The 27,182-nt window shown below is 36.7% G+C and overlaps 2 protein-coding genes across 2 annotated transcripts; one reads left to right on the top strand and one right to left on the bottom strand.

Moving 5' to 3' along the window:
• The first annotated feature begins 154 nt into the window (after positions 1 to 154).
• tbc1d7 (TBC1 domain family, member 7) lies at positions 155 to 5,560 on the top strand. The gene is made up of 8 exons (XM_054603376.1): positions 155 to 425; positions 1,052 to 1,177; positions 1,488 to 1,568; positions 1,699 to 1,889; positions 2,522 to 2,659; positions 3,525 to 3,670; positions 4,577 to 4,706; positions 4,813 to 5,560. Exons 2-8 carry the CDS (start codon positions 1,066 to 1,068, stop codon positions 4,897 to 4,899), a joined length of 885 nt encoding a protein of 294 aa, XP_054459351.1. The 5' UTR covers positions 155 to 425; positions 1,052 to 1,065; the 3' UTR covers positions 4,900 to 5,560.
• A 33-nt stretch (positions 5,561 to 5,593) lies between these two features.
• Positions 5,594 to 26,161, bottom strand: phactr1 (phosphatase and actin regulator 1). The gene is made up of 14 exons (XM_054603374.1): positions 26,006 to 26,161; positions 25,579 to 25,690; positions 21,554 to 21,718; positions 19,453 to 19,533; positions 18,159 to 18,281; positions 17,877 to 18,065; positions 17,535 to 17,787; positions 16,621 to 16,811; positions 15,312 to 15,468; positions 14,619 to 14,674; positions 14,468 to 14,529; positions 13,365 to 13,505; positions 13,173 to 13,249; positions 5,594 to 6,589 (listed from the first exon to the last, which is right to left on the bottom strand). The coding sequence occupies exons 1-14, from the start codon at positions 26,159 to 26,161 to the stop codon at positions 6,574 to 6,576; spliced, it is 1,779 nt and encodes a 592-aa protein (XP_054459349.1). The 3' UTR covers positions 5,594 to 6,573.
• Between the last annotated feature and the right edge of the window lie 1,021 nt (positions 26,162 to 27,182).

Below are 27,182 nucleotides of genomic sequence, written 5' to 3'. Positions count from 1 at the left end.
TGAGTTCTTTTTTTAAATATTGTAACGTACATCCTGATTTACCCTCCATACCAATTGGTGGCGGTAGTGCCCCAAATGGTCGTGGACGTCTTAAGGTCGCAGTTTCACCACACTGCGCATGTGCATTACCCCATAGCTTGAATTATACCCGGAAGTGTTTCGATAACAACAAGAACAACAATGATAACGAACCGTAACGTTGATTGTTGTTTGTATTGTCCGCATTGCTGCGACAACGTTCACCTAAATGTGAATTAATCGAACAGTCCTGTCTTTAATGTTACAGTTACAAAGGCTTCATACCTGTTGGGCTCTGTAGCTAACGTTAACGTTGGCTGAAGTTATGAAGCTAGCTAGCTAGCTAACTAACTAACTAGCTTACAGCTAATGTAATTCAGTTGGCGTGAAACACACACCTGTACAAGGTAGGAGTGCTTATTCAGCAAACATGTATCACTCCGTTAAGATGTACTTAAACGAAATGCTGCACTAAGCTTCACACTTATCATTAGCTTCAGATTATGTTTCGAAACGTGTTATTCTACCCAAACTAACACATATTTGTTACTGTAACGTTAATGCAATTTGAGCTATAACACTGAATAAAACCATACTCTTCTCCTAACAGTGTTTGGGGGAGTAATCAGTCCATGTTTTAGTGACACCTTCACAGGGCTTGGTTTCGTCCGTTCAATGATCCAGAAGTCAAGATAATAATTGAAAGAAAAAGCAGAAAAACGTAACATTTGTGAACTGGAACCATGAAATGTTTTTGCCATGTATGCTAAATATCTTATTTTGTAAAGTAGCTAGTTACTAAAGCTGAGGGTTGCGTGTAGTGCTGTAAAAAGTCCTAATATTTCCCTCTGAAATGTAGTGGAGTGGAAGTATAAAGAGCCATGGGAAGAGTTAGGCTCAAGAACCTCACAGTTGTACTTAATTATATTCTACCACTGTGTCTCAATATAAATACAATTCAGAGGTTTTATTTTTAGGATTCGTGTTTCCTCTGTACGCCACAGCTAATGTCATGTTTACCTTCCCACTAAAGGTTTTTGACTGAGTATGGCGGACGACCCTCAAAGAAATTTTCGCTCTGCATATTATGAGAAAGTGGGCTTTAGAGGAGTGGAGGAGAAGAAATCACTGGAAATACTGCTCAAGGATAATCCTCTGGGTAGGGAACAATTCATATTTACCAGCATTTATTTCTAAACACTGCTAACATAATAAATTAAATTGTGTAGGGAAGAGTATTAGGATGGTCACATGAGTATTTGCCATCAGTGATGTTATTAAGACGCATCATACTGACAGGACATTCAAAAGGTATCATTAACGAATTACAATAGATGATAGTTCACCAAGGATGGTTAGGCCCACAACTGCTTCAACATCATTTCTGATTTGTGTTTGGTTGGTCCTGGAGTTTTGGCAGCTGTAGGTCAGTCCTTGTCCTGGTAACAATGTTTTTACCGTTCTAATAGATCTAGAAAAGCTGAGCACCTTCAGTCAGAGGTTCCCCCTCCCATCTATGTACAGGATCCATGTGTGGAAGGTATTGTTGGGTAAGACACAAATACATATCGCACATGTTACAGTAATGCTTTACATTTCCAAAAGCGCATGTAAAAGCATCAAATGTATTCGGTGCATAAACTGATGTTGGCAAACAAACAAACTCTCCTGTTCCTGCAGGAATCCTACCTCCCCACAGTGACTCTCACGTTCTGGTGGGAGGCTACAGGAAAGAGCAGTACCAGGACATCCTCGAGGCTCTGGAGATGATGAGATACGTCAACTCTTCCACTCCCTCCACCCATGTCTACCTGCGCATGTTCCAGCTGGAGAGCCAGGTGCTCCCACGGTGCTCTGAGATCTCCTCCCCGGTAAGATGGTCATGTTTGAGCACATTGTGTTAGACCATCCACGCAAGTTTTACATGACAGCTGTGTTTTAGAGGCTTAGCTGATGGTCTTATGCAGGACTAATTACACAATACAGTATGAAAGTCCAGAACTAGGTGTGAGTTAATGTGTGTCCTGTGGCTCCATTTATTCAAATCTGCATCTGTATCATTTTCCTGGTTTCCATCTCTTTAAATGCATGTGAGGATTACAGTGTTTGACCACAAATGTATATATTTTTTAAGAGCTCATAGTAATGTGATCATAGTCTGAGCCACAGCCTCCCCAAAAAGTAACTCACAATTACTCAAATGTATTAGATGCCTAACTATTACAAAAATGATTATCCATCCAGTCCTTTCTTTTTGGACTCGAGTCTGATTTATGTCTGAAAGTAATTGTTTATTTTGAAATAATATAAATCTTTTAAACTTCGATGGCACAGTGCCCTTATATACAATTTAAGTACAGTGAAGAATAAATACTTTATAATTAATTTAAATACGAGAAACACTACAGCTCAGGATTGTTGTAAATAGTTGGATTTCCCTCTGCCTCCTTAATTCTTTAATGTTGTAATGATTGATATTAATGTGTTGCTGTTGTTTTTTCAGGATGAAGAGAACGAGGACTTCCTCTCCATCAGTCGAGCCATGCAGGAGATCGTAGATGATCCTATCGATTGCTATTGGCTGATCAAGTGTTTCGTCAATCAGTTCCACACAAAGTTTGGAGACTCAATACCCCACCTCGTGAGTGTTACACAATTATTGACCAAATTGTAGTTTTGATTGGAAGTTCTCAGCATAAGGTCCTCTGAATGGAATGTCTTCTAAGCTTTCAGCTACATCTTATGACCTTCATCAGTGGATGATCGAGATGTTCCGATACCATTTTTATTTATTTCCTGATACAGCTTCAGATATCAGAACTTGCATATTGACTGTTACAGATTATCGATCGATGCCTGTGTGTTAAACAGAAATATATTTGATATTACTATTTCTTAACAGCTGTATACTTCTTGCCCTGTATGTGAAATGACTGCTATCGTTGTTGTATGTCCTCGCACAGGTTAAACCCTTTGTAAAACATGAACAACAGAGAATGAATACCATATCATTTTTTTAATTACCTAGTTTGACAGATTGTCCAGTGTAAAATATTTGCAAACTTGATGACATTTTGCTAGCTCTGGCTAACATTACTCTCCGCTAGCACCTGCCCGATCGGTACTGCACATGTGCAACTCTTAACAGAGATCGGAAAGAATCAAGATGGCTCATTCGTTAGCTTCTTACATCATTGATTTTGTATGCAGCGTTTTGTTTTTTTAGGAGCAGATGATGGAAGAAGCTAATGATTGAGCATGTGTACTGATCGGTCAGGATTTAGGGATTTGGTAGCAAGTGGCTCGTATTGTTGGTCCTGTGTTGCCTAAATTAGCTTATAAATGATATAAGGTGATACCAGATCATAAACAGACTCATATTTCAATACTGGTGTCAAAACAAGTCCAGCTCAAACAAAGCTCTTATCTCATAATTTTTTTTATGTAGTTCAGTTTGAATAAAGACTTGTTTTCTCCCCCTGTTTTCTCCTATTGTTTTGGTGTAGCCGAAGAGCCTGGAGCATTATCTGAGTCAGGAGGAACCTCGACTGCTGAAGCATCTGAAGAGCACTGGAGCCCTGGCTCGACTGCCCCACAGCCTCTGGTTCAGACGCTGCTTCGCTGGTTGCCTGCCTGAATCCAGCCTGCAAAGGTCGGTTTACTGTTCATGGCACAAACCTGGTCACTATATCAGCACACTTTCACCAAGCCAACACACAGCAAGGATTCATTCCTTGTTTGTTTATCCTCAGCAGTCTGAATCTGTACCAAACATGCAAATCAAATTAACTTTATTCAACCATTTAGAACAAGTTGGGAAGACAGCAACATTATGTAATTTTATCCAACCTGCACGTGGTACCGTGTGACGTGGTTCAGAGAACATTTGATCATTTTTGTTAATGACTTCCCATGTGTCTAAGGCTGTGTTCAGGCTGAAGTCGGGAAGTCTGATCCTGGTGTTGCATTCAGACTTGCAGCTACAAAGAGATAAAAAGCAATGGGATATCAATTTATTTCAGTGGAACCCTGCTGCATAAGAAACAGTATAACAGTCTCAAAAGAATCAACACAAGTAGGTAGAAAATCATATATAAAGGCAAAGTTGATGTACAAATGATGATAAACGAGTTGTGAATTGAAGGCACCAATACAGAATCACTCTGTATTTAAATGTGCCTTGTGTTTTACGAGTTTTGTAACTGGACATTTGTTTGTGAATACTTATGGGACTGTTTTAAAACCATACTTATGGGCCACAAGAAGAAACAAAGCTATGACATTACCTACTTACACACGTAAACTAATTTGCAGCAAAATAATGTTGAATGTTTAAATCTGTTGCTTAGCGTGAAAGCTCCAGATTGAGTGAGAGGCAACAGACATACTTTGTTTTCATAATTCTAAATACACTGTTACAAGGGTAAATGTTTTCACTATCCTTATTAAGCCTGTTTGTTCTATACAAATGACAAGACTTTTGTTACACCTTGACCTTACATTTTTTGAACTGGTAAAATAACCAGATGCCTTTTGATTTTTGATTTTTTTTTTTTAGGGTGTGGGACAAGGTTATCAGTGGGTCCTGTAAGATCCTGGTGTTTGTGGCCCTGGAGATTCTGCTCAGCTACAAGATCATGTTGCTGGGAATCACCCGGCCTGAAGGCGTGGTCAAGTTTCTGTGCAATGTGAGCAAACAACAGCACTACATCAGTATGTTGATGTCCACCAAACAGAAATGCATTTTTTCCCCTTGTAAACCCTCACAATAACCTTTCCCTTCCTCCCTTCCAGATACCACAGGAAAACACAGATGCCATTGTGACCAAAGCTATCGACTCGTGGCACAAACACTGTGGCACTCCAATGCATGCTGTATAGTCACACGGAGCTCCTCACACAACTGAAATATGGGCCCAGATGTGAGATGCTTTTCCAGGATGCATCAGGATTTGCTCCTACAGTATGGATAAGTCTCTGCAGGACTGAACAGGAAAACTCATAATGGGCGACTTTCAGTTAGTCAGAGGACTTTGGGGTCAATGTTCAGTTTGACAAGACAGTTCTCAACTTTCCCTGAAGAATATGATTAACTATATCTGGAAAAGACTGAAAGCATGAACACTGAAAACAGCTGCTATGCAGAGTGGATACAAAAAGTATGTTTGGACAAAGGCAAGGAAGCATAAACGTATTTCTTTTTTAATAAGTTTCTTTCTTTAAGAAACTTCATACATCATAGAAGACTCACAATAAATTAAATACCGACATGCAGCTTTTCTGCTTTACAAAAAACATTTGAAAAGTCTTGCTTACTTTCTTTGCTATGTACAAGTCTTATAATTCTGAGAATATTTCTCTGAAAACATTTTTAGTGTTACAAGAGACAGTAATAATACCGACGCTTGTACATACACACGCTTAATCAGACACAGTCATAATACACACAACAGATCTACCAGTTCTCCCAATACTATGGTCATAACTGTGATTTGTGAACCTATTAAGGACTGTAAACAATAAAAAAAAAAAAAGTAAAGTGGCAAGAATTTCATATTTTGTACAACCAAAGAAATACAAAAAAAAAAGGCTACCTTCTTGTGGTTTTGCAGAGAGATCTGTAACTTTGCTGTGTCTACAGATCATTTTCTGTATCAAAGAAGATAATTTGGCAACTTTTAAATCCCTGTAAACACTGTAGGCAAAGTGAAACCGCGTGTTACTGAACTCTCAACAGCAGTCACTCTGGGATGCATTCAAGATCACGACTTCCACAGCAGGTCAAGTTGCTTTGGTTTAAAATGGGAATCTGAAGTCTGAAGAGTGTTTTGAGCTCTTGAATACAGCCCAGAAACAGATATGCAAATGAAAAAAAAATCTGAAATTATTGCTTAGTTGATTAATGTGTATGTGGTAGGAGGAGATCTTAATTTTCACTGCTACCGGCTTGCAGAGAGCATTTGGGGACTTTAGGATTTTAGGTCATTTTGGCTAAAGATTCAGCTGCCATTTTGATTCCTCCGGCAAATTGAGAAACGATCATTAAGATGTCAGCTATGGAATTAAACTGTGCCAACACAACAAAACCCCTAAGGACAGTAAGTCCTCCAGTTGAGAGAGGACAGTTAGACCATTTTGAAAGGCAAGAAAACAATCCCCTGTGTGAAATAAAGTCCCATCTTCACAGCCTTTGGTTCCCATCCTCCAAATTGGCACAGATTCTGTTTGACTAAAGCAGTGTTAAAAAAATAAATAAAATCGCTGCCTTTTCAGCTTTAAAAAAAAAACAACGAAAAGCATTTGAACAAAAAGAAGTTTGTAAAATTTCCACTGAGGGGAGACGCCAGTTCAGAGTTGAATCCATTTGTGTTTGTAAAAGTGTTTGTTCATGTTTCCTGTAACGGCCGCAGCACACGGGTTGTGTTCATGTCCAGACTGTCAGGTTGAAGTCGACGCTGGAAAAGGTAGCAGTGTGAGGGCAGCAGGTAGCAGTCTAACCACTTCAAGCTCTGTGTGGAAGTATAAAAGCATGGCCGATTGTCTCACTGATCCATCCTATGGCCGATGAAACCTGCAGGGAGAAACCACAGCAACAAAGAGAAGGTGAGCAACTTTATTGAAATCCTGTTAGGGTGGTTTTTCACCATCTAACTAAAATCGAAGGAGTCTACAAGTCTGCCCTTCCTTTTTATCAACTACATAAAGGATGTATTGGGGGACCCAATAAAGTGCATTGTTGAGTGTGAGCTCTTTAAATTTACTTGACATATTAATTAGTAGTGCGTTATGTAGTCCGGTTATGTAGTTGGATGTAGTTTCTTTCCGATGTAGCAAATTGGGACAATCGAAATGTCATTGTGCAACCCTGTCGTACAATGACATAAAGTAACCTTGTAACTTGTAATCGAGAGTGGACCTCCTAGTAACCGGAAGCAGCTGAACATCATACTGGGCACAACTCACACTGTCAATGTTGGTGTAAGCTTTTGTTTTGTTTTAGATGAAGGTTCTAGTAATGCAATGAAGTCAGAAATCAAGTTCAATGTTATTTGATATTACCTTAAAAGGTACAACAAGGAACTAACCCTTTACTAGGGGATGCAGCTTTGTCATGGCAGGTGTTTTGGTCAGGACCATAGGAAGGGCAGAGCCTTGACATCTTGGTGCCTGGATATCATTCTCCATCTCATTATCTAAAAAACTACGGACTATAGGAGGCGACAGGGACAAGGACACACTCCTATCACCGTCAACAAGACTACTGTGGAGCGAGTCAGGAGCTTCAGGTTCCTTGGAGTTCACATCATTGAGAACCTGACCTCGACCCACGACACAGAAACAATAAACAAGACTGCACGACAGCGTCCCTTCTTCCTCCGCAGGCTGAGGAGGTCAAAGATGGACTCTGATGGATACTGTGCAACTTCTACAGGTGCAGCATTAAGAGTATCCTGCCCAATTGTATCCCCACCTGGTACGGCAGTTGCACTGCCCTCATTCGTAAAGCTTTACAAATGGTGAAAACTGCTCAGTGTGTGTGTGTTTCTCATTGATGATATACATTTACCAAATTCCTTTTTTAATTCAGTTTATTCATTTGTAATATTGTCTACAACAAATATATATTAGTTATATTTTAGCACTCCATTTTCAGTTGCACTATCTTTGTCTAAGATTCTCATTTGGCTTTTACTTCAGTGATTTAACTTTTTTGAAAATACATATTCAATGAACAGTGTTAGAAGGAGCCTCAGATCCAAGATTTCCATTGCTAATGACTACTTCACTGTAATTGTTGTTGAAATGATAATAAAGAACTTGGAACTGTGACATTTCTTCATGATGCACTATAACTATAGTATGATTTTTTTCTTAATACTATTCTATGCCTTTTTTGACATAATTCACTACTTTTTCATGAGGTTTTTAAGTATTACATTATGACTTTTTTGACATACTATGCTATGACTCTGTGAATTGAAATATGACCTTTTTCAACATGCTATACTATGCTTTTTTACAACATACTAAACTATGACTTTTTCATGAATCTTTTGACATGCTCCAGTATGACTTTATTCGACACACTATATTGTGACATTTTAATGACTTTTGTGACAAGCAATACTATGACATTTTTAAGGCTTTATTCACATGGTACACTGTGACTTTTTTTTAACATACTATATTATCACATTATGTGAATTAAAATATTACATTTTCGTGAATTATTTCTTTACTTTTTAAACATACTATACGATGACTTTTTTCGACACCCATTACTATGACTTTTTTTAGACAACTATAATATGACTTTTTCTATATAATATTCTATATATATTTTTGACATACTATACTCTGTCTTTTCTACACATACTATACTATGACTTTTTTGACATAATGTACTATGACTGTTTTTTTTGTTTTCAACATACTATAACTTTGTCATGACATCGATAAACTAGACTATGACTATTACTTTTTTCGACATACTTTACTGTGACTTTTTATGACTTATTTCTTGACTTTTTTAAGATATTATACTGTGACAATTGTATTACTTTTTTCATGAGTACATACTATACTATGACTGTTTTTGACTTTTTTCGCCATACTATACTATGATTTTTTTTACATACTATACTATGACTTTTTTTTTACATACTATACTATGACTTTTTTTACATACTATACTATGATTTACTTTTTTTTACATACTATACTATGATTTATTTGACATACTTTTCCTATGACTTTTTTTTTTTTCGACATACTATACTATGACTTTTTTTTGACATACTATACTTTTATTTTCGACATACTATACTATGACTTTTTTTACATACTATGATTTTTTTGACATACTATACTATGACACTTTTTTTGACATACTATACTATGATTTTTTTTACTATGACTTTTTTTTTACAACATACATTTTCGATAAACTATACTATGACTTTTTTTTGACATACTATACTATGACTATTTTTTTTTTTCAACGACATACTATACTATGACTGTTTTTTTTTTTTTTCGACATACTATACTATGACTTTTTTTTTTTTCCAACTTTTTTTTGACATACTATACTATGACTTTTTTCGACATACTATACTATGATTTTTTTTACATTTATACTATGACTTTTTTTTTACATACTATACTATGACTTTTTTTCGACATACTATACTACTTTTACATACTATACTATGACTTTTTTTGACTTTTTTTGACATACTATACTATGACTTTTTTTTTTTTTATGACATACTATACTATGACTTTTTTCAACTTTTTTTTGACATACTATACTATGACTTTTTTTTATTGACATACTATACTATGACTTTTTTTTTTTATTGAAATACTATCCTATGACTTTTTTTTATCCTATGACTTTTTTTTTAACCTTTTTTTTACATACTATCCTATGACTATGACTTTTTTTCAACTTTTTTTTGACACACTATACTATGACTTTTTTCGACATACTATACTATGGCTTTTTTGACATAATGTACTATGACTGTTTTTTATGTTTTCAACATACTATAACTTTGTCATGACACTTTTTCGATAAACTTTTTAGACATACTATGACTTATACTGTGACAATTGTATTACTTTTTTTCATGAGTTTTTTCAACATACTATACTATGACTGTTTTTGACTTTTTTTGACATACTATACTTTTTTTTCGACATACTATACTATGACTTTTTTCAACTTTTTTATTGACATACTATACTATGACTTATTTTCGACATACTATACTATGACTTTTTTTACATACTATACTATTTTTTTTTTTTACATACTATACTATGACTTTTTTTTTTTTTTACATACTATACTATGACTTTTTTTCGACATACTATACTATGATTTTTTTTTACATACTATGATTTTTTTACATACTATACTATGACATACTATACTATGACATACTATACTATGACTTTTTTTACTATGACTTTTTTATTGACATACTATACTATGACTTTTTTTCGACATACTATACTATGACTTTTTTTTTTGACATACTATACTATGACTTTTTTTTACAATTTTTTTTCGACATACTATACTATGACTTTTTTCAACTTTTTTATTACTATACTATGACTATGACTTTTTTTTTTTCGACATACTATACTATGACTTTTTTTTTGACATACTATACTATGACTTTTTTAACATTATTTTATTTACATACATACTATACTATGACTTTTTTTTTACATACTATACTATGACTTTTTTTCGACAACTTTATTGACATACTATACTATGACTTTTTTTCGACATACTATACTATGGCTTTTTTGACATAATGTACTATGACTGTTTTTTATGTTTTCAACATACTATAACTTTGTCATGACATCGATAAACTAGACTAGACTTATACTGTGACAATTGTATTACTATTTTTTTTTTTTCATGAGTTTTTCAACATACTATACTATGACTGTTTTTGACTTTTTTCGACATACTATACTATGACTTTTTTTTCGACATACTATACTAATTTTTTTTGACATACTATACTATGACTTTTTTTTTACATACTATACTATGACTTTTTTTTACATACTATACTATGATTTTTTTTACATACTATACTATGATTTTTTTTTTTTTTTGACATACTATACTATGACTTTTTTTTTTTTACATACTATACTATGACTTTTTTTTGACATACTATACTATGACTTTTTTTTTTTTACATACTATACTATGAAATTTTTTTCGACATACTATACTATGACTTTTTTTTTTGATTATTATGACTTTTTTTTTACATACTATACTATGATTTTTTTCGACATACTATACTATACTTTTTTTACATACTATACTATGACTTTTTTTTTTTACATACTATACTATGACATACTATACTATTTTTCGACATACTATACTATGATTTTTTTACATACTATACTATGACTTTTTTTTTTTTTTTTTTTACATACTATACTATGACTTTTTTTTACATACTATACTATGATTTTTTTTACATACTATACTATTTTTTTTTTTTCAACTATACTATTTTTATTGACATACTATACTATGACTTTTTTCGACAACTTTGTCATGACATACTATATGACTTTTTTTTTGACTATATACTATGACTTTTTTCGACATACTATACTATGATTTTTTTTTTACTATGACTTTTTATGACTTTTTTAACATACTATACTATGACAATTATACTTACTTTTTTTCAATTTTTTTTGACATACTATACTATGACTTTTTTCGACATACTATACTATGATTTTTTTACATAACTATGACTTTTTTTTCAACTTTTTTTATTGACATACTATACTATGACTTTTTTTTTTTCACATACTATACTATGACTTTTTTACATACTATACTTTTTTGACATAATGTACTATGACTGTTTTTTATGTTTTCAACATACTATAACTTTGTCATGACATCGATATACTAGACTATGACTATTACTTTTTTCGACATACTTTACTGTGACCTTTTTATGACTATTTCTTTTTTTTTTGACTTTTTTAAGATATTATACTGTGACAATTGTATTACTTTTTTCATGAGACTTTTTTTTTCGACATACTATACTATGACTTTTTTTCAACTTTTTTATTGACATACTATACTTTTTTCGACATACTATCCTATGACTTTTTTTCAACTTTTTTATTGACATACTATACTATGATTTTTTTCGACATACTATACTATGACTTTTTTGACATAATGTACTATGACTTTTTTTATGTTTTCAACATACTATAACTTTGTCATGACATCTATGATTTTTAAACTAGACTATGACTATTACTTTTTTCGACATACTATACTGTGACTTTTATGACTATACTATGACTTTTTTTTTATACATGACTATACTATTACTTTTTCATGAGTTTTTCAACATACTATGACTTTTTTTGACTATGATTTTTTTACATACATACTATACTATGACTTTTTTTCTTTTTTTTGACATACTATACTATGATTTTTTTTACTATACTATGATTTTTATTTTTTTTCCGACATACTATACTATGACTTTTTTTTTTTCAACTTTTTTATTGACATACTATACTATGACTTTTTTTTAGACATTATACTATGACTTTTTTTTTTCGACATACTATACTATGACTTTTTTTTTTTTTGACATACTATACTATGACTTTTTTTTGACATACTATACTGACATACTTACTTGATGTTTTCAACATACATACTATAACTTTGTCATGACATATATACTAGACTATGACTATTACTTTTTTCGACATACTATACTGTGACTTTTTTTTTATGACTATTTCTTGACTTTTTTAAGATATTATACTGTGACAATTGTATTACTTTTTTTTTTTCATGAGTTTTTCATACATACTATACTATGACTTTTTTTCAACATACTATTATTATTGACATACTATACTATGACTTTTTTTTTTTCGACATACTATACTATGACTTTTTTTTTTGACATAATGTACTATGACATACTATACTATGTTTTTTATGTTTTTATAACTTTTTCATGACATCGATAAACTATTGACTATGACTATTTTTTTCATACTTTACATACTTTTATGACTATTTGATATTACTTTTTTTTTTTTTTGTGACAATTGTATTACTCATGAGTTTTTCGACATATACTATGACTTTTTTTTCGACATACTATCCTATGACTTTTTCAACTTTTTTTACATACTATACTATGACTTTTTTTTTCGACACACTATACTATGACTTTTTTTCGACATACTATACTATGATTTTTTTTACATACTATACTATGGCTTTTTTTTCGACATACTAAGCTGTGACTTTTTTTTTCGACATACCATACCATGATTTTTTTTCAACATACAATACTATGGCTTTTTATGACTCTTTCGACATACTATATTACTTTTTTTGTACATACCATACTGTGACTTTTTTTCGACATACAATATTGTGACTTTTTTTCGACATACTAAGCTGTGACTTTTTTCTACTTTTTTCTACATACTATACTATGACTTTTTTTCAACATACTATACTATGACTGTATCAGAAAAAGTCATACTATAATATTTCATAATTTCAGCATACACCCTGTCCTTTGTTTTACCTGGTAAAATGACGGCTGGACTCATGCACCTCCATCTCTGAGCTCTTAAACTCATTCAACTCCTTCCTGATGGCAGCCTGAACAACCCACAAAGAAACACTTGTTAACACACAGTATACAGTATATGTACAAACTTCTTTAATCCAGAGTTATGGAAGCATTGTTTGGATATGATGTTGTGTGTTTGTTAACCTTATCAGCAGCTGACAGCCGAGTCCATGGCTTGTCTGCTCTCCTGTCGTAGTCCTGAGCCTCAGCGACCTCTACATAGTCACTGAAGCGAATGAGGATCTTTGCCTCCCTCAGCTCCTCTACTGTTGGCCTCTGGCTGAGCTGGAGAATGCAAGAAAGAAGAAGTGTCACTGACAGTAGCTCAACGCCCTGCAACATGGATGCTGAGGAACATGTGTCTGTGCAGAAAGGACAGCTAACGTTTATGTCATATGTTTATGACTGGAAAGTAGTTGCTTCATTTCTCTTGCTGGGAGTAAATACATATGGAGAAACATATTTTTTTAATGTGCTATGTAAATATAATTATGTTTTGAAATCATAAAAAGTAATAATTGAGAACAAGTAAAGATGAATAATAATTAAAATACAAGAATGCAATCATAGAACCTCTGACAAGAATTAAAACTGACAACTGAGCTTTATTTTCTCGCCTCTAGACTCAGACCTACATTCAAATTCACATATTTGTATTACAATTGTCTTTTAATGTTAATAAATCTCTTAAAAATGATTGGATTTGTACATCAATTACTTGTCCCTTGACTCATCTCCATTTTCTCACCAAATTCCATTCATATCTGTTATGTAGTTTTTAAGTTATCCTACTAAGAGAGCAACAAGATCGGTAAGGCAGATTTTACATATAAAAAATAAAATGTATTTATTTCTCTCCGGGTTCTCTGGCTTCCTCCCACGGTCCAAAGACATGCACCTTAGGTTATTCGATGACTCTAAATTTGTCCGTAGGTGTGAGCGTGAGTGGTTGTTTGTCTATATATGTCAGCCCTGTGATAGGCTGGCGACCTGTCCACGGATGCTGGAGATCGGCTCCAGCATCCCCGCGACCCTTAACTGGATAAGCAGGTTACGGAAGATGAATGAATGAATGAATGAAAAATGTATTTACTGATCAGATGTTATCAACATCCTTTCAAAAGGCTGCATTCATTCAGTCACCACGGCAACCATGTTTATATTTCCAGCTAGCGTCATGGAACTAACCATCTTAACATGAACACTGATGTGAAGACCCTCTGTCCATCGCCATCCCTCTGTCTTACCTTTTTGGACAAATGTTTCTTGATTTCCCTCAGCTCCTCCTGCTCCTCCAGATCATTTCGAGCTGGAAGGTAGCAGAAAGAGAGCGTGATCACACACAGGGATTAATAATACATATAGTTTTTTTTCTCTTACCGTATGTAAGTTACTGACGTTTGAGTATATTCCTCTGCTCCAGTTCCTCTACTGTTGGCCGTTGACTCAATCGCCTAAAAAAAAAATAGACACGCCTATTTCAGGAATTCATTTTGTGTATTTATACTGTGTGTGTGTGTGTGTGTGTGTGTGTGTGTGTACTTGCAAATCATAATTATTCCACAAGATTCATGCTAAATCTTATGCAGGCAGAATGTTACTCTTGTGAACCACTGACTGTGCAGGTGATGTTATTTTTTAATAAGCTGTATTGTGTGAGTTTGTGGGCACCGACTGAGGTGGTGCAGTGATTCATATGTTTGATAGTGAGTGAGAACAAAATGAGGAAAGAAGTAAAAAGATGCCAAGACCAGGCTTGCGGCACCTATCAGTAACTTTTTCAACACTCACACCACATTCTGTACTCCACTTTCTATTTTAAGCTCCTTACCTTTAATCTCTCTCCTGCTCTTATCAGCTTTGCCTCCTCCCTCTCTCAATTCTGACTCATCAGCCATCATCTGCTCCCTTAAGCAGCCAGGTCACATCTATCACAGCTAACGTGTGTTAAAGCACTCGGAGGGTGACTGTCCCTGCATGTGAAGTAATGTGCCTCTGTATATGTGTGTGATGATGTGTATGGTTTCTCATATAACAGTGGCTCAGTGGCTGCAGAATCTCTGCATGTGTGTTGTTAATATAAAGACTCACCTGGTCAGTTTGGTAGCTGTTTGTTGTCGAGACTCAAATCTCTCTTGGTCCGACTGCATCGGCAGGATGTTTTTGTCCTCCAGCTCACTCTTCGATGGACGGTTACTCAGCTTGATGGCCAGAGAGTCCTTTCGTAAAATCTTCATCGCCAGTGTGCCTACAATGTACAAGAAGCAAAATGGATGTGATGCAATAATACTCACTTAATATGCTGTTTAAAAGGAGCTTTGAGAGATTTCTTTCCACTGCTTACATCATTTTGGTTATTTATCCTAGTCGTTCTTTTTTCATTCCATTTTATTGCTTTTATTCAAAGGTTTTCCTGAAGGCTAGGAAATGGAGAAGTATCTTGTGTCTTGTGATCAATGTAGACATTTTGCACACCCCTTTAAGTGTCTGCTTTCCCTGAAGCTTAATATACATCATAAAATTGTACTATGACATAAGCAGAGGCACTCCTCGTTGCAGGCGAGGCAGCGCACATCAACATTACTACAGTAATTCCAGTTTGTGTCTTTATCGATTGAATTTAATTTCAACTCATCTTGTAATGATGCATTAATCAAAATTGTTTTGCTACAATGAATCAAATGATTGTAATGTTAAAGAGGTTGTTGGCAGTGACCAGAGAGAATTCTCTCAGACGCTTTTTTTGCCCCTTTAAGCCAGCACATTTACTCCCTGGTTTAGTCAGTATTTCCAGCAGCAGCAGGCAGCCGCTTTCAGCAAATAAGCGTGGATAAATCCACTGTTCACTACCTGCCCACCACCAACAGCAGCAAGGCAAAATTAGCGTCTAGCTGGGGAACACATTGAAGTATTTAGCAGCTATACCTTAATTTTTTTGTCCTATTGTATGACCTTCTTTTCTCCTGGTGAGAACTCTTTAGAAACTGGTCTTGAGTTTGAATCCAAGCATGAATTCTTTTTTCCTTTCCTTCTATATTATGTATTGTGTGTGTAATGTATTACTTGTGCAAAATAAATTAAATGTATTAACAATGATTCTGTGATAAATAATTCACATTACTTATAACAAACTGCAGCTTCAAATGGAGTGCTTCAAGCCATCATGTGACGTTGGTGCTTATGCAACCATATGGAAACATGTTGGCCGTATGATAAATAATAACAGCAGGCAACTGTTAAATGATACAGATTGACACTGGGGTGTCATTTCTGGTGATAGTATCAATTGTAAAAGTTTAGTGTGATGTGCTGTAATCATTTGAGATAAAACACACAATGAGCAGGTGACTGACTGATACCCAAAAGAAAACCACTACACAGAGAGGGAAAAAGCACCTACTTGAAAACAATGTATCATCATCATCTTCCTCCTCATCTTCATCTTCCTCCTCGTCATCTTCTTCCTCCTCCTCTTCTTCTTCCTCCTCCTCGTCTTCCTCAGGCAGGTCCTCATAGTCCGCCTCGTTAGGGAGGTTCTCTTTGTCGTTGTCACACTCGATCATCACCGTGGGAACCGTGTGCATCATGGAGCTGCAGGTTGGTGGGAAAGGGCAAAGGTCAGACATGTATGCTCAATGTCGCATGAAGTTGTGAAATAGCAGTTGTATGAGAGAGTGCGATATGGGTCAAAAGCCTCAGGTTTTCTGAATCATTTGTGTTTGGTCATCTATCCTTGGCCTTAAACTTTCAAAACGAACCTAACAGTCAACATGGCGGATAAGATAACACAACAGGGATATATTCATCTTGTACGACCCCGGATTTTAGTGGGTTATAACATATCAGTTATGGAGTTAATCTGCAGATGCTCCAGTCTATTTTAAGACACTGAAAGAAAACAAAGGCCCCAGAACTGAAAAAGTGGGTTAGTGCAATGATGGAAACAGCATCCCACGAATGTATGCTCAGTAGAATAACTGGAGATCATGATGAATGGGTGTCTCCCTAGGGACCGGTTCTGGGATTACATTAAAATTTAAAATAAGTCTAAATAAATGTATACTCCCTTATGACTATGAGATTCTGTAGTAGCACTATGTGTGTGATATTTTGCTGATTTAATAATTTAGTTCTTTATTTTTACTGGATCTATTTACTGGAGTCTGTCTCTATAATATCAAAAAACATGTATGCCATAAACCAACCCTAACACAATAAAAATGAACGTAAAAACTAATTCGGAATGGTGATGAGCCAAGCAGAACACTTTGGGATTTGATCTCAGTATCAGAACTTCCACTGTTTGATCCACACCTCTCAAACCTCTGCATAGTAAGGGCAAGGGTCTTGTTGAGCTCCTCTATGATTCGGCTGGGGGGGTGGAGGGGGAGCCCCCCGTACTGCAGTGAGTGCCCGCCCATTGGAGCATGGCTGGGAGGGGGGCACTTCTGGAAGGCGAGTGAAGACGGCTCCATGCTCCCTGCCGGTATGGAGATCATGAGCTTCTTTGGAGGTAGAGGAGGAGATAACTTCGCCGACATACACGGCAACTTCACCGGGGCACCGTCTACAGGAACGGGGGGGGATGTAAAAAGATTAGACATGTATACAAAAAGTCACACATGCATTTATAAACGTGCACAAAGACAAACATACCTGCAATGTGATTAGGTAGCCTGTTGAAGGGTTTGGGTGGCAGCGCAGGAGGTTGTTTGTGTAGCGTAGGAGGTCTGGAGAGCGTTGATTCAGCGCAATCAGACTGATACACAGTGGACTTCTTCATGGATTTTTGGGCATGGTCCTGTTGACATGTGCCCTCTTTTGGCAACTGAAACTCCAGAGAGCCTGAGGATAAGAAACACAGAAATAAAAACAGTCAGATGCTACAATGTGAGATGAGAGAGGAGGCAACAATGGTGCTGAGGCTCTGCTGCCTACCTACAGCTGCAGCTGCTCCTTCCATCAGCTCAGTACCTTCAGACTCTGACAGGCTGGAGCCAAGCACCGGAGAACGCCCATTCTCCATCTTCACCTCCTGGAGTACCGCCGAGGACGAGCCGTCTACACACACAGAGAGGAAAAGGTGAACAGGAGGAAGAAAGTAAAAAAAGGGTAAAAGAAAGACAGCTTAAAATTCTAAGGCAGAGTTTTTTTGTTTTTTTTAAATCCTTAATAAATATATAACATTTTTCAACTACTAAATAACTAATTTTCTAAATGAAATGTAATAAAAAAATAACACATGCCGATCAATTAAACTTACCATGACCACATAAATTGCTCATTTTGTTTGATGAATATTGTTTGGAAATGGTTGAAATCAATATCATGATATTTATCTATATCATTCCAAAAATGACATGAGACAGAGAAAAACAAGCAAACAGTCACATCTGACCAATCAATCTATCGAGAGTACTTTCACTTGATAAAAGGACAAAATCTAAATTTTCAACAACAACAAAAATTGAAAACTAATTGGCTAATAAATTGTTTGTTTCAACATTTTACATTTAAGTCTGGCTCCCTGTAAGAGCTCGCATCCAGTTTAAGGCTCTGGTGCTAGCCTACAGGGCAGTGAAAGGAACAGCTCCTTCCTATCTCCAGGCCTTGGTCAAGCCCTACACCCCCGCCCGACCACTTCGCTCTGCTGCCTCGGGGCGATTGGTTGCCCCGTCGCTCAGAGGTCCCTGCGGCCGATCCACCCGGTCACAGCTTTTTTCTGTCCTGGCCCCTCAGTGGTGGAATGAACTCCCCACTGACGTCAGGACAGCAGAGTCGCTGCCCATCTTTAGGCGCAGGCTGAAAACTCACCTCTTCAAGAAGTACTACCCTGAGCCTTCCTCGTAGCAGTTATTGCATTCGTATTAGTTGTTGCACTTACTGTATTCGTATCAGTTTGCTCCACTTATTGAATTCGTATTCATTTACTGCACTTATCCTATTCGTAGTAGTTTGTAGCACTTATTATATTCGTATTAGTCTGTTGCAATTATTGTTTTCGTAGTAATTTGCCTCTGCACTGTACTTTTGCTCTGGTTTATGCTTTAAGATGCTTGTTTAAGAAAGGAGATGCACTTATGACTTCTGGTGACTAGTAGTTCTCTTGAATACCTATGTTGAATACACTTCCTGTAAGTCGCTTTGGATAAAAGCGTCTGCTAAATGACTGTAGTGTAATGTAATGTAAGTCCCACATTTCATTAATCACCTTTGTTTTCTTGCCCCTCACCTTTGTCATAAACCTCCTTCAGCACTCCTTTCTTGATAAGCTCCTCTCTGCTCTGGCGAGTGGACATTTTCCTCTCCAACACTGAGGGAGGAAAGACATGAAGATTATTAATCAATAACAACAACAACAACAACAACAAATAGAAAACAGGCTACTTGTGCACTGGATTCTTCTACTATGTCATTAGGGCTGAGGAATGTGTCAGCTGCAACAGATGTTTGTTTGGACTCACTGCCTCCATCATTGTTGCTGTCGAGGAACAATATGACTGAACCTGAGCAATGCACAGTTTTCACCCACAGCTAGCTGTTCCACAGAGAGAGTGGAAAGATTTAGGTGTGGAACCCAAACACATAAGGTTTGCAGCAAACTAAATAATAAGCAAATTATGAATTGAGTTATGACCTTATAATAACATACAACTCTCAAGAGAAAAAAACAACATGTCACTCCATCTGTTGAATTTTATAAGGTGGACATGATGGTGACACACTGCAGATTTGGATATAGAGCACACAAGTCACATATATTACATGAGTAAAGTTGAAAGACAATTTGTTTTTAGATTAATTAGTTAGAGTTTGACTTTCATCTCAGACACAAAACCATAACTGTGTAGCAATACAAACCTATGTTCAACATCTTTATTTTATTTTGTGGTATGTCCTAATGACACAGTATTTATAAGACGTATTTTACAGCGGCGTTGTCAACATGAAGTAAAACATATTGTAATAATACTCATCTGCCTCAGATGTAATACATTTTCTGGGCTTGAGAATTATAAGTGATAGATGTTTTTAGCAAAAAAAATTTTTACAATCAACATAAGGGTAGGAACACAAAAATAAAAAGGTTTTATTTACTTATAATTTCTCTTGCATCATTCATGCGCCTACTTTCTTGGTTGTAAATCTTACAACACATACCTAGACAGACAACTGGTAACTTTTATGTTTTTATTTAATAACATGTTTGTGAATATTTAGTTTTTCTTGCTATGAACTCCACATTACCCCCAGCCAAAAAAAAAAAATGCAGTATGTTTTTTAAGATGGCATGGTAGCTTTCCCTGATTAATGCACCTGGATGGACTTGTGGCAAGAGTCCAGAAGAAACGCATGGTGCTCACAATGTGTTTCTACCTGTGTGCTGTAAAATGAAAGCCTATAGTGTGTTTTATTTGCATACAGAGAAAGGAAGCAGCCTGCTGTGACAGCTGGGAGAACAGCTTGGCTGTAGGAAGTCTCTCTTCACCCCTCTGCTGTGTGTTTGTGTCTCTCAGTAATAACAAGATGTAGAACCATTCAGCCAGCTGAGAAACAACAAAAGATTCAATTTCTCTGTCAAAAGGAAACTCTTTCTTTCATTTCACAGTTTACTACTCAGTGCAGATTGTAGCTAAGCACCTATTATGTACTTACATCCACATTTCCTCAGATACTGGGGATTACAACGTGGTACTTCATTGTTAAAAGGGACAATCAAGCATTTTAAGATATTTTGTTGCTGCAGTAAACGTTAACAATCAACTTCACTTGACAGCTGTTGTGTTTGCATCTCTGATAAAACTGTATTAACAGCTTTCAGTGATAATGTGTGCGGGGGTCTTACTGGACTCTCTAATTGGACTTTCCTTAACTGCTGGCACAGTGCAAACCTCAAGCATCTTTTTTAACTTTTAATTACATTACTTTTGCAAATCTTACTGGAATTTCCACACTTGTATGCCAGTGAGAATATTATTTTAATACTTGCTTTTGCACAATCTTTCCATCTATCTTGATAGTAATAAGTTGTTAAAACCATACTGTGCAGCAAGAACCAGGCTCAGCAGTTGGTCTTCTTATAGCTGGTTGATGATACAGCAGCAGGAGCTGCTGGCCAAAGCCTCACGATGCTTTACCAGCCTTACGTAACCATAATCATAGATAGTATATCTTTGCTGCAGCCCCTATATCACCCACTGCTCTGCAGCTCCATTCATCAATGCTACTGTTGCTAGGTGCCACAGGGAGACATTTATCTCTCCCTCCCAGTAGCAGATTACTACCGGGAGAGAGAACTGGGTGGTAATGTGATAAAGTGTTTCAGTTTTCACCGGCAGAGGTCTGCTTGAACTTTTCACTCTTCTTCTTCCTCCATTTCCAGGGTTTAAAGAGACGTCCCAGGTTGGCGAATTTGCTCCGCCGCCGAATGGGAGGTGTGTGTGTGCCTGGAACCAGCGAATCAGAGCGCATCGCTGCCAACCTCTCCACTTCCTCGGCTGGAAAACAGAACGGGACAAACAAGGTCATCAACAGGAAGGTAAACAGCACTTACAAAAATATGTTTTTGACTCGCTTTATTGTGATTTGTCTTTTACCTATGGCAAAATGATTAGTTGATTAAATTGATTGGCAAAAATACCCCCCACCCCTTCCAATGACTACTCATTTGTAACATGAAATAAATCTGATTACACCTTTGCATTTTCAAATACCCTTAATGACAGAGGTACTCAGAACTACAGTTAATTCTTTAGCAGCTCTAGTCTTTCTAAATTTAGAGGTTAGTTAAATAATACAATGTTGGTGTAAAAATATGAGTTGCTAAAGGGGAGACGAGCTCAAGACTTTTCTAACATGTCATTTTAGGTTTCATAACTTATAAATGTCAATGGACACATTCTCCCAGGGGGCTGTGCATAATCAAGTCAGGTAAAGCCGTTTTTTAAATATGGATAGAAGAGAGGAACGGAAACAGAGTGTAAACAAAATCTGTTACAGTTAAGAGGTCAATCGATTTTTATTGGATTAAAAAAATTATCCATTTCCTCTCTTGTCTGTCTGTTTTATATCGTGGACAAAAGAGAGTGCTGAGACTGCAAAGTTTTACATTTTCAAATTCTCTCGCAAGAATAATGTGTTGAAGGTTTTTTTTCAGTGAGTGGAGAATTTCTTTCTGAAAAAAAGCTATCTCAAACGATCAAAATAATAAATATCTAAAATGTTATATCAAGTCAGTCCTTAATTTATGTCTGGACCGCATTCACTGAATCTGAACTGTAGTTCTGGGCCCAACAGGGAGTCAGGCTGGAGGCTGTTTCTATATACACGATATTACACCTTTTTCCATTACACACAACATCCTGCTGTACAAGAAGGACTCTACAGAACGAGGACATGAGGCCTGACCCAGAGGCAATGAATATAAAAACAGGAAGTCAACATTGTAGCAGGCAGTAGTGGATGTAAACATACACAAGCACCAACAGACACTGATACACATATTCACAGACATATACCGAAGATTAATATAGTAATTTTCATGTGAAAACAAGCAGGTAGATCAGGGGAGCCTTCTTTCATGTTAAATAAAAGATGCAGTATCAATCACCTCAGCAAGCGGCCTCTATCCTAAGCAAATGGTCCACAAAGAGCATCCTGCACTCTGACTCATAGCTTTGAGTATACAAAACAATTCTAAAATCTGAATTTCTTCAAAATACATTTGATATATATATATTTTTTAAATACCTTATTTTTTCTTTTTCTTTTTTTAAAAACCATCAAAAATCGATTGATGAAAATGTGTTTTACAGGAAATGTAAGTCAAATAAGTTATGGCCACAAGACTACAGCGAACAATTACAAAAGACGGCATTGAATATAGAAACGTGGTTGCAACAAGACTCATTTTGTTGTTTGCATTGTTTGCACTGTTTGCACCTCAAGCTTCGAGCCACCGACTCAGCAGTCAAGCATTAGAATTTCATATTGAGCACCTTTAAAGTGAAGAATCCAAAATCATTATCATTGTTTTGCACTTCTGAAAAAAATTGTCAAAGACAAAAGTGCTTTATAAAAAGCCACAGAGTAGGACTACTGGCTCCAGATTGACACCAAAAACTGGTAACTTTAATGGCCTAACTTTCAATGAAATCTGTTAATCCTGCTGATTTACAGAACAAAAGCCAGACAAATGGGACTAAAATATGACTTCCGTGGTGTTATAACTGCATGAATCTCAATACTTTTTTGGTACGAACCAAAATGTGTCAACAAAAGTATCAACAACTGTCAAGTACTGAAAGCTGCCATTGGATGTTTGGTCAAATCATGACCACAAATAAAAACTGCACAGTATGTCAGTGGTGAAGGAGGAAAAACAAATCAATGTGAACCAGTAAACACATCAGCAGACAGGAGGAGATGTCAGCCTTGAGGGGGCCTTGTTACAAGACGGATGTCAGTTCAACTCTGTACCAGCTCAGCAGCCACCATCCAGATGCCCTTCAACAACAACAACAACAACAACAACAACAACAACAACAACAACAACAACAACAACAACATCCAATCCCCCACAACACCAAACACACTCCACCTCCCCTCCTTAGCTTTTCCCTGTGGCAGATCGGTGTAGCATCTTAGTGTGAATATGAGAGGGCTCACGGAAACTTGCCTTGGACAAATAAGGGAATATCTCAAAGCAAAAAAAATGTCAACATTGACTAAACAAAACAAGTCTTGTCACTTCAAGTGACTATAAAACACAAATTATGATGCATGTGTTGATTCCTCTAGGCTGAGGAGATACAGTGTTTTCATTCCTGAGGTGAACGTTTCCCTAACATCCTGGTCTTGTCATGTCTTGAGTCCTCCTGACTCATCTTCTATTAGCCTTAGTCATTGTAAACAGAGTACAGGTGTGCCGGTCCCAGCAGAGGAGCGAGAGCAGCAGTGAGTCAGAGGGCTCAGACTCACACTGCAGGACAACATTCTTTCGGTCAGACCCCCGGGGGTGAACAGCTAAACAAGAGATGATGCATCCGGGACTGAAAACTCCCACTCCATTAGCTGACTCATCCAGGTTTTTGTTCCATTCGTTGTTTTTGGATTAGTTGTTATTGGGAATGTGCTGTCATCAATCAATACTGGATTGGGTTCTGGGTTGACTACGTAATACAAATTAAATCATCAATCTGAATGTGTGTACTGAGCTGTGATGGAAAACAGTTTGATAGATTTTATAATTAAATCAACTAGTCAGTTAATTAAATAAATGCAGTGTTTATCGGTTTGACTAAGAAAATCTGTGGTCTTGAGTATGACCACTCTAGCAACAAAAAAAAATCTCAATTGATTGATTTGCTAAAGAAAACAAAATTATATTAGGCAAGATTTGTCACTGTATATTAAGCAAATTTATCAAACAAAAATGCCAGAAATTCAATTTTTCCGGTTCTCAGAAGTTACATTTTGCTCCTTTTCCCTTTTTTCATATCATATCTATTTTAAAATCTTTGGGTTTTTGGAGTACTTTTAGACAAAACAAGCTTGTAGATTGTTTACAATGTATATACTAAATAATAAAAACAACAATAAGTTGCAGCCACAATTAAGGCGTTGATCCAATAAGACATTTCAAATCGACTGGTTGTATTTTTTATGGGAAAAATACAACCAGTCACATATCTGGGTCTTGACTCAACAGTATAATTTAAGCAATCTTCTTCGTGCCTGTATTGATCTGCGGACGGACCATAACGCCTGAAAGAGATTTACAAATAAAATCAAGAAGTTGATTGATCGGACTCATTTTACAACCTGCTGGTCAATGCAGCCAAGGATGCTGCGAGTGTGATGACACTAGTGCTGCAACAATAGCAATAACAACAGTCCATCAATTGATTTGTCCATTGAGAGAAAACAAATTGGTGGCAATATTGATAATCTAATAAAAGTTTGTGTAATTTTACAAGAACAAAAATACCCCATTTCAGCCTCTCAGTTGTAACATTTACATCTAAGTGAAAGCAGGAAAGCAAAACTAAATTACACACATCCTTAATCATGCTCGACATTAACTTCATCTCAATTACATCCCAAACAGGCTACAATAAATTGATTCAAACTGCTTTTAAAAAAAACAAAAAACTTAAAGCTCTTTCGAGATCACTTAAAGAGTAGGAGGATAATTCAAGGACCCTTAAGGGCTGATCTGAGTGATGCTCCCGGTGCTGTAGAGCAGATGTCCCCCGGCCGGCAGGGAGCGGCCACAGGCAGACGACAATAACAATAACTCAAGAAGAGAAGTATAAAACCTCCTCCTCCCTCTCTAAAATGAACCGGGTCATCTCACCGTCCAGCGGCTCGGCTCCCCGGCAGTTGCTGCAGATATGTTTGATCTCCTTGCCGATCTGGCAGTGGATCATGAACGGCATGTTGTTGTTTGCGGCGGGCTGATGCTGATGCTGAGGCTGAGGCTGAGGCTGATGCTGAGGCTGATGCTGAGGCTGATGCTGAGGCTGAGGCTGAGGCTGATGCTGAGGCTGAGGCTGAGGCTGAGGCTGAGGCTGATGCTGAGGCTGAGGCTGAGGCTGAGGCTGAGGCTGAGGCTGATGCTGAGGCTGAGGCTGAGGCTGAGGCTGATGCTGAGGCTGAGGCTGAGGCTGAGGCTGAGGCTGAGGCTGAGGCTGAGGCTGAGGCTGAGGCTGAGGCTGAGGCTGAGGCTGATGCTGATGCTGAGGCTGATGCTGAGGCTGAGGCTGATGCTGGGGATGTTTGACGGAGCAGTTGCGGGACTTCATCCTGGTCAGGCTGAAAGCTCCCCTCCTCTTCCTCGGTTTCTGCTCCTTGGACATGGGCACGACTAAAGGTGGGTGGTCGGCAGCAGATGCAGACCCGGACCGCGAACACATCACGTCGCCTCCACGGACCGCCATATTTGAGTTGGGCTCCAGGGCAAGACCTTATACTTGCACGTGCTGGACCCTCTCCTCCGCTCCGGTGGAGGACGATCTCAACCGGTTGGCCGCTCTGTCAGCAGCCATAAAACTACAACTACTACTACTTCCGGCCTTATCTTACAAAATAAAAGCACTTTGCGCGAGCAATACTTGTAAGAACTGGAAATAAGCTTCACACCAGACTGAAAACAGTCACTGCCATGCATTTAAGCAGAACTGTAATGCAGATGAATATCTTTTGTCCACCATTACGAGTCCACAGCATTGACCTTTATTGTTTGCATGGCATGCCGACTACACTTTGAACAAGCACTAAGTATTCATAATCTAAACTAAAACTTTCTTGTCCCCCAAGGTGAAAACTTGTTTAACAGATAAAAAACAAAGTTTATCAGTATGTTTGCAAGCACTGAAATCCTATGTCTTTAACTAAAAATAAGAGATTCGGGCTGCTGCATGGGACTAGAGCTCTGACCATGGCTGGCAAGAGGATATGAATATCAATAAACATTTGCATGGAAAAGAAAATATGAATAAATCATTAAAAAAAGCAGCCGCAGTTACTGAAATACACAAATAACAGTAATGCTCAGTGGACAAGGATATGTTATAACAGAAAGAATGTGATCAATTAATTAAAGCACATAATTAAAAATTATTAAAACGTGTGACACACAACTTTATTTGCAAGGAGTTATATATATATATATATGCAAACGTGAATAATAACAAAGTCCATAAATACAACACTACTCTGGAGTTTTAGTTACTTCGTGTGTACAAAACAAAATATCTTCATCTTCTTTACTTTATTTTAGAGGCCTACTCCACTTCCTGTTTTAGTCTGTCTCGATGGCTGCACTTTGACACAGTTTCGTGCTGTGTGCCAGCCAATTGGGTTGAAGCGCTGGGCTGGGATATTTAGATTTTTTAGGGATTTAAGAAATATCTATATTAAGTATTTTATTGCATAGTTATATATATTCGCTTGTTTCTC

The sequence above is a fragment of the Anoplopoma fimbria genome, chromosome 8, assembly GCF_027596085.1.
Source record: "Anoplopoma fimbria isolate UVic2021 breed Golden Eagle Sablefish chromosome 8, Afim_UVic_2022, whole genome shotgun sequence".
In the NCBI taxonomy this organism is placed as follows: domain Eukaryota; kingdom Metazoa; phylum Chordata; class Actinopteri; order Perciformes; family Anoplopomatidae; genus Anoplopoma; species Anoplopoma fimbria.
Note: the sequence above shows the minus strand (reverse complement) of the source record. Positions and strands in the feature narration are given on the sequence as shown.

Excerpts from the sequence above, each read along its gene's own strand:
- phactr1 (XM_054603374.1), bottom strand. The coding sequence starts at position 26,161 with ATGGCGGTCCGTGGAGGCGACGTGATGTGTTCGCGGTCCGGGTCTGCA. Across the intron at positions 25,691-26,005 it reads TGAAGTCCCGCAACTGCTCC|CATCAGCATCAGCCCGCCGC; the intron begins GTCAAACATCCC and ends CCTCAGCCTCAG. Across the intron at positions 14,530-14,618 it reads GCAGAGGAATATACTCAAAC|CTCGAAATGATCTGGAGGAG; the intron begins GTCAGTAACTTA and ends GCTACCTTCCAG.
- tbc1d7 (XM_054603376.1), top strand. The coding sequence starts at position 1,066 with ATGGCGGACGACCCTCAAAGAAATTTTCGCTCTGCATATTATGAGAAA. Across the intron at positions 1,178-1,487 it reads GCTCAAGGATAATCCTCTGG|ATCTAGAAAAGCTGAGCACC; the intron begins GTAGGGAACAAT and ends CCGTTCTAATAG. Across the intron at positions 4,707-4,812 it reads TGGTCAAGTTTCTGTGCAAT|ATACCACAGGAAAACACAGA; the intron begins GTGAGCAAACAA and ends CCTCCCTTCCAG.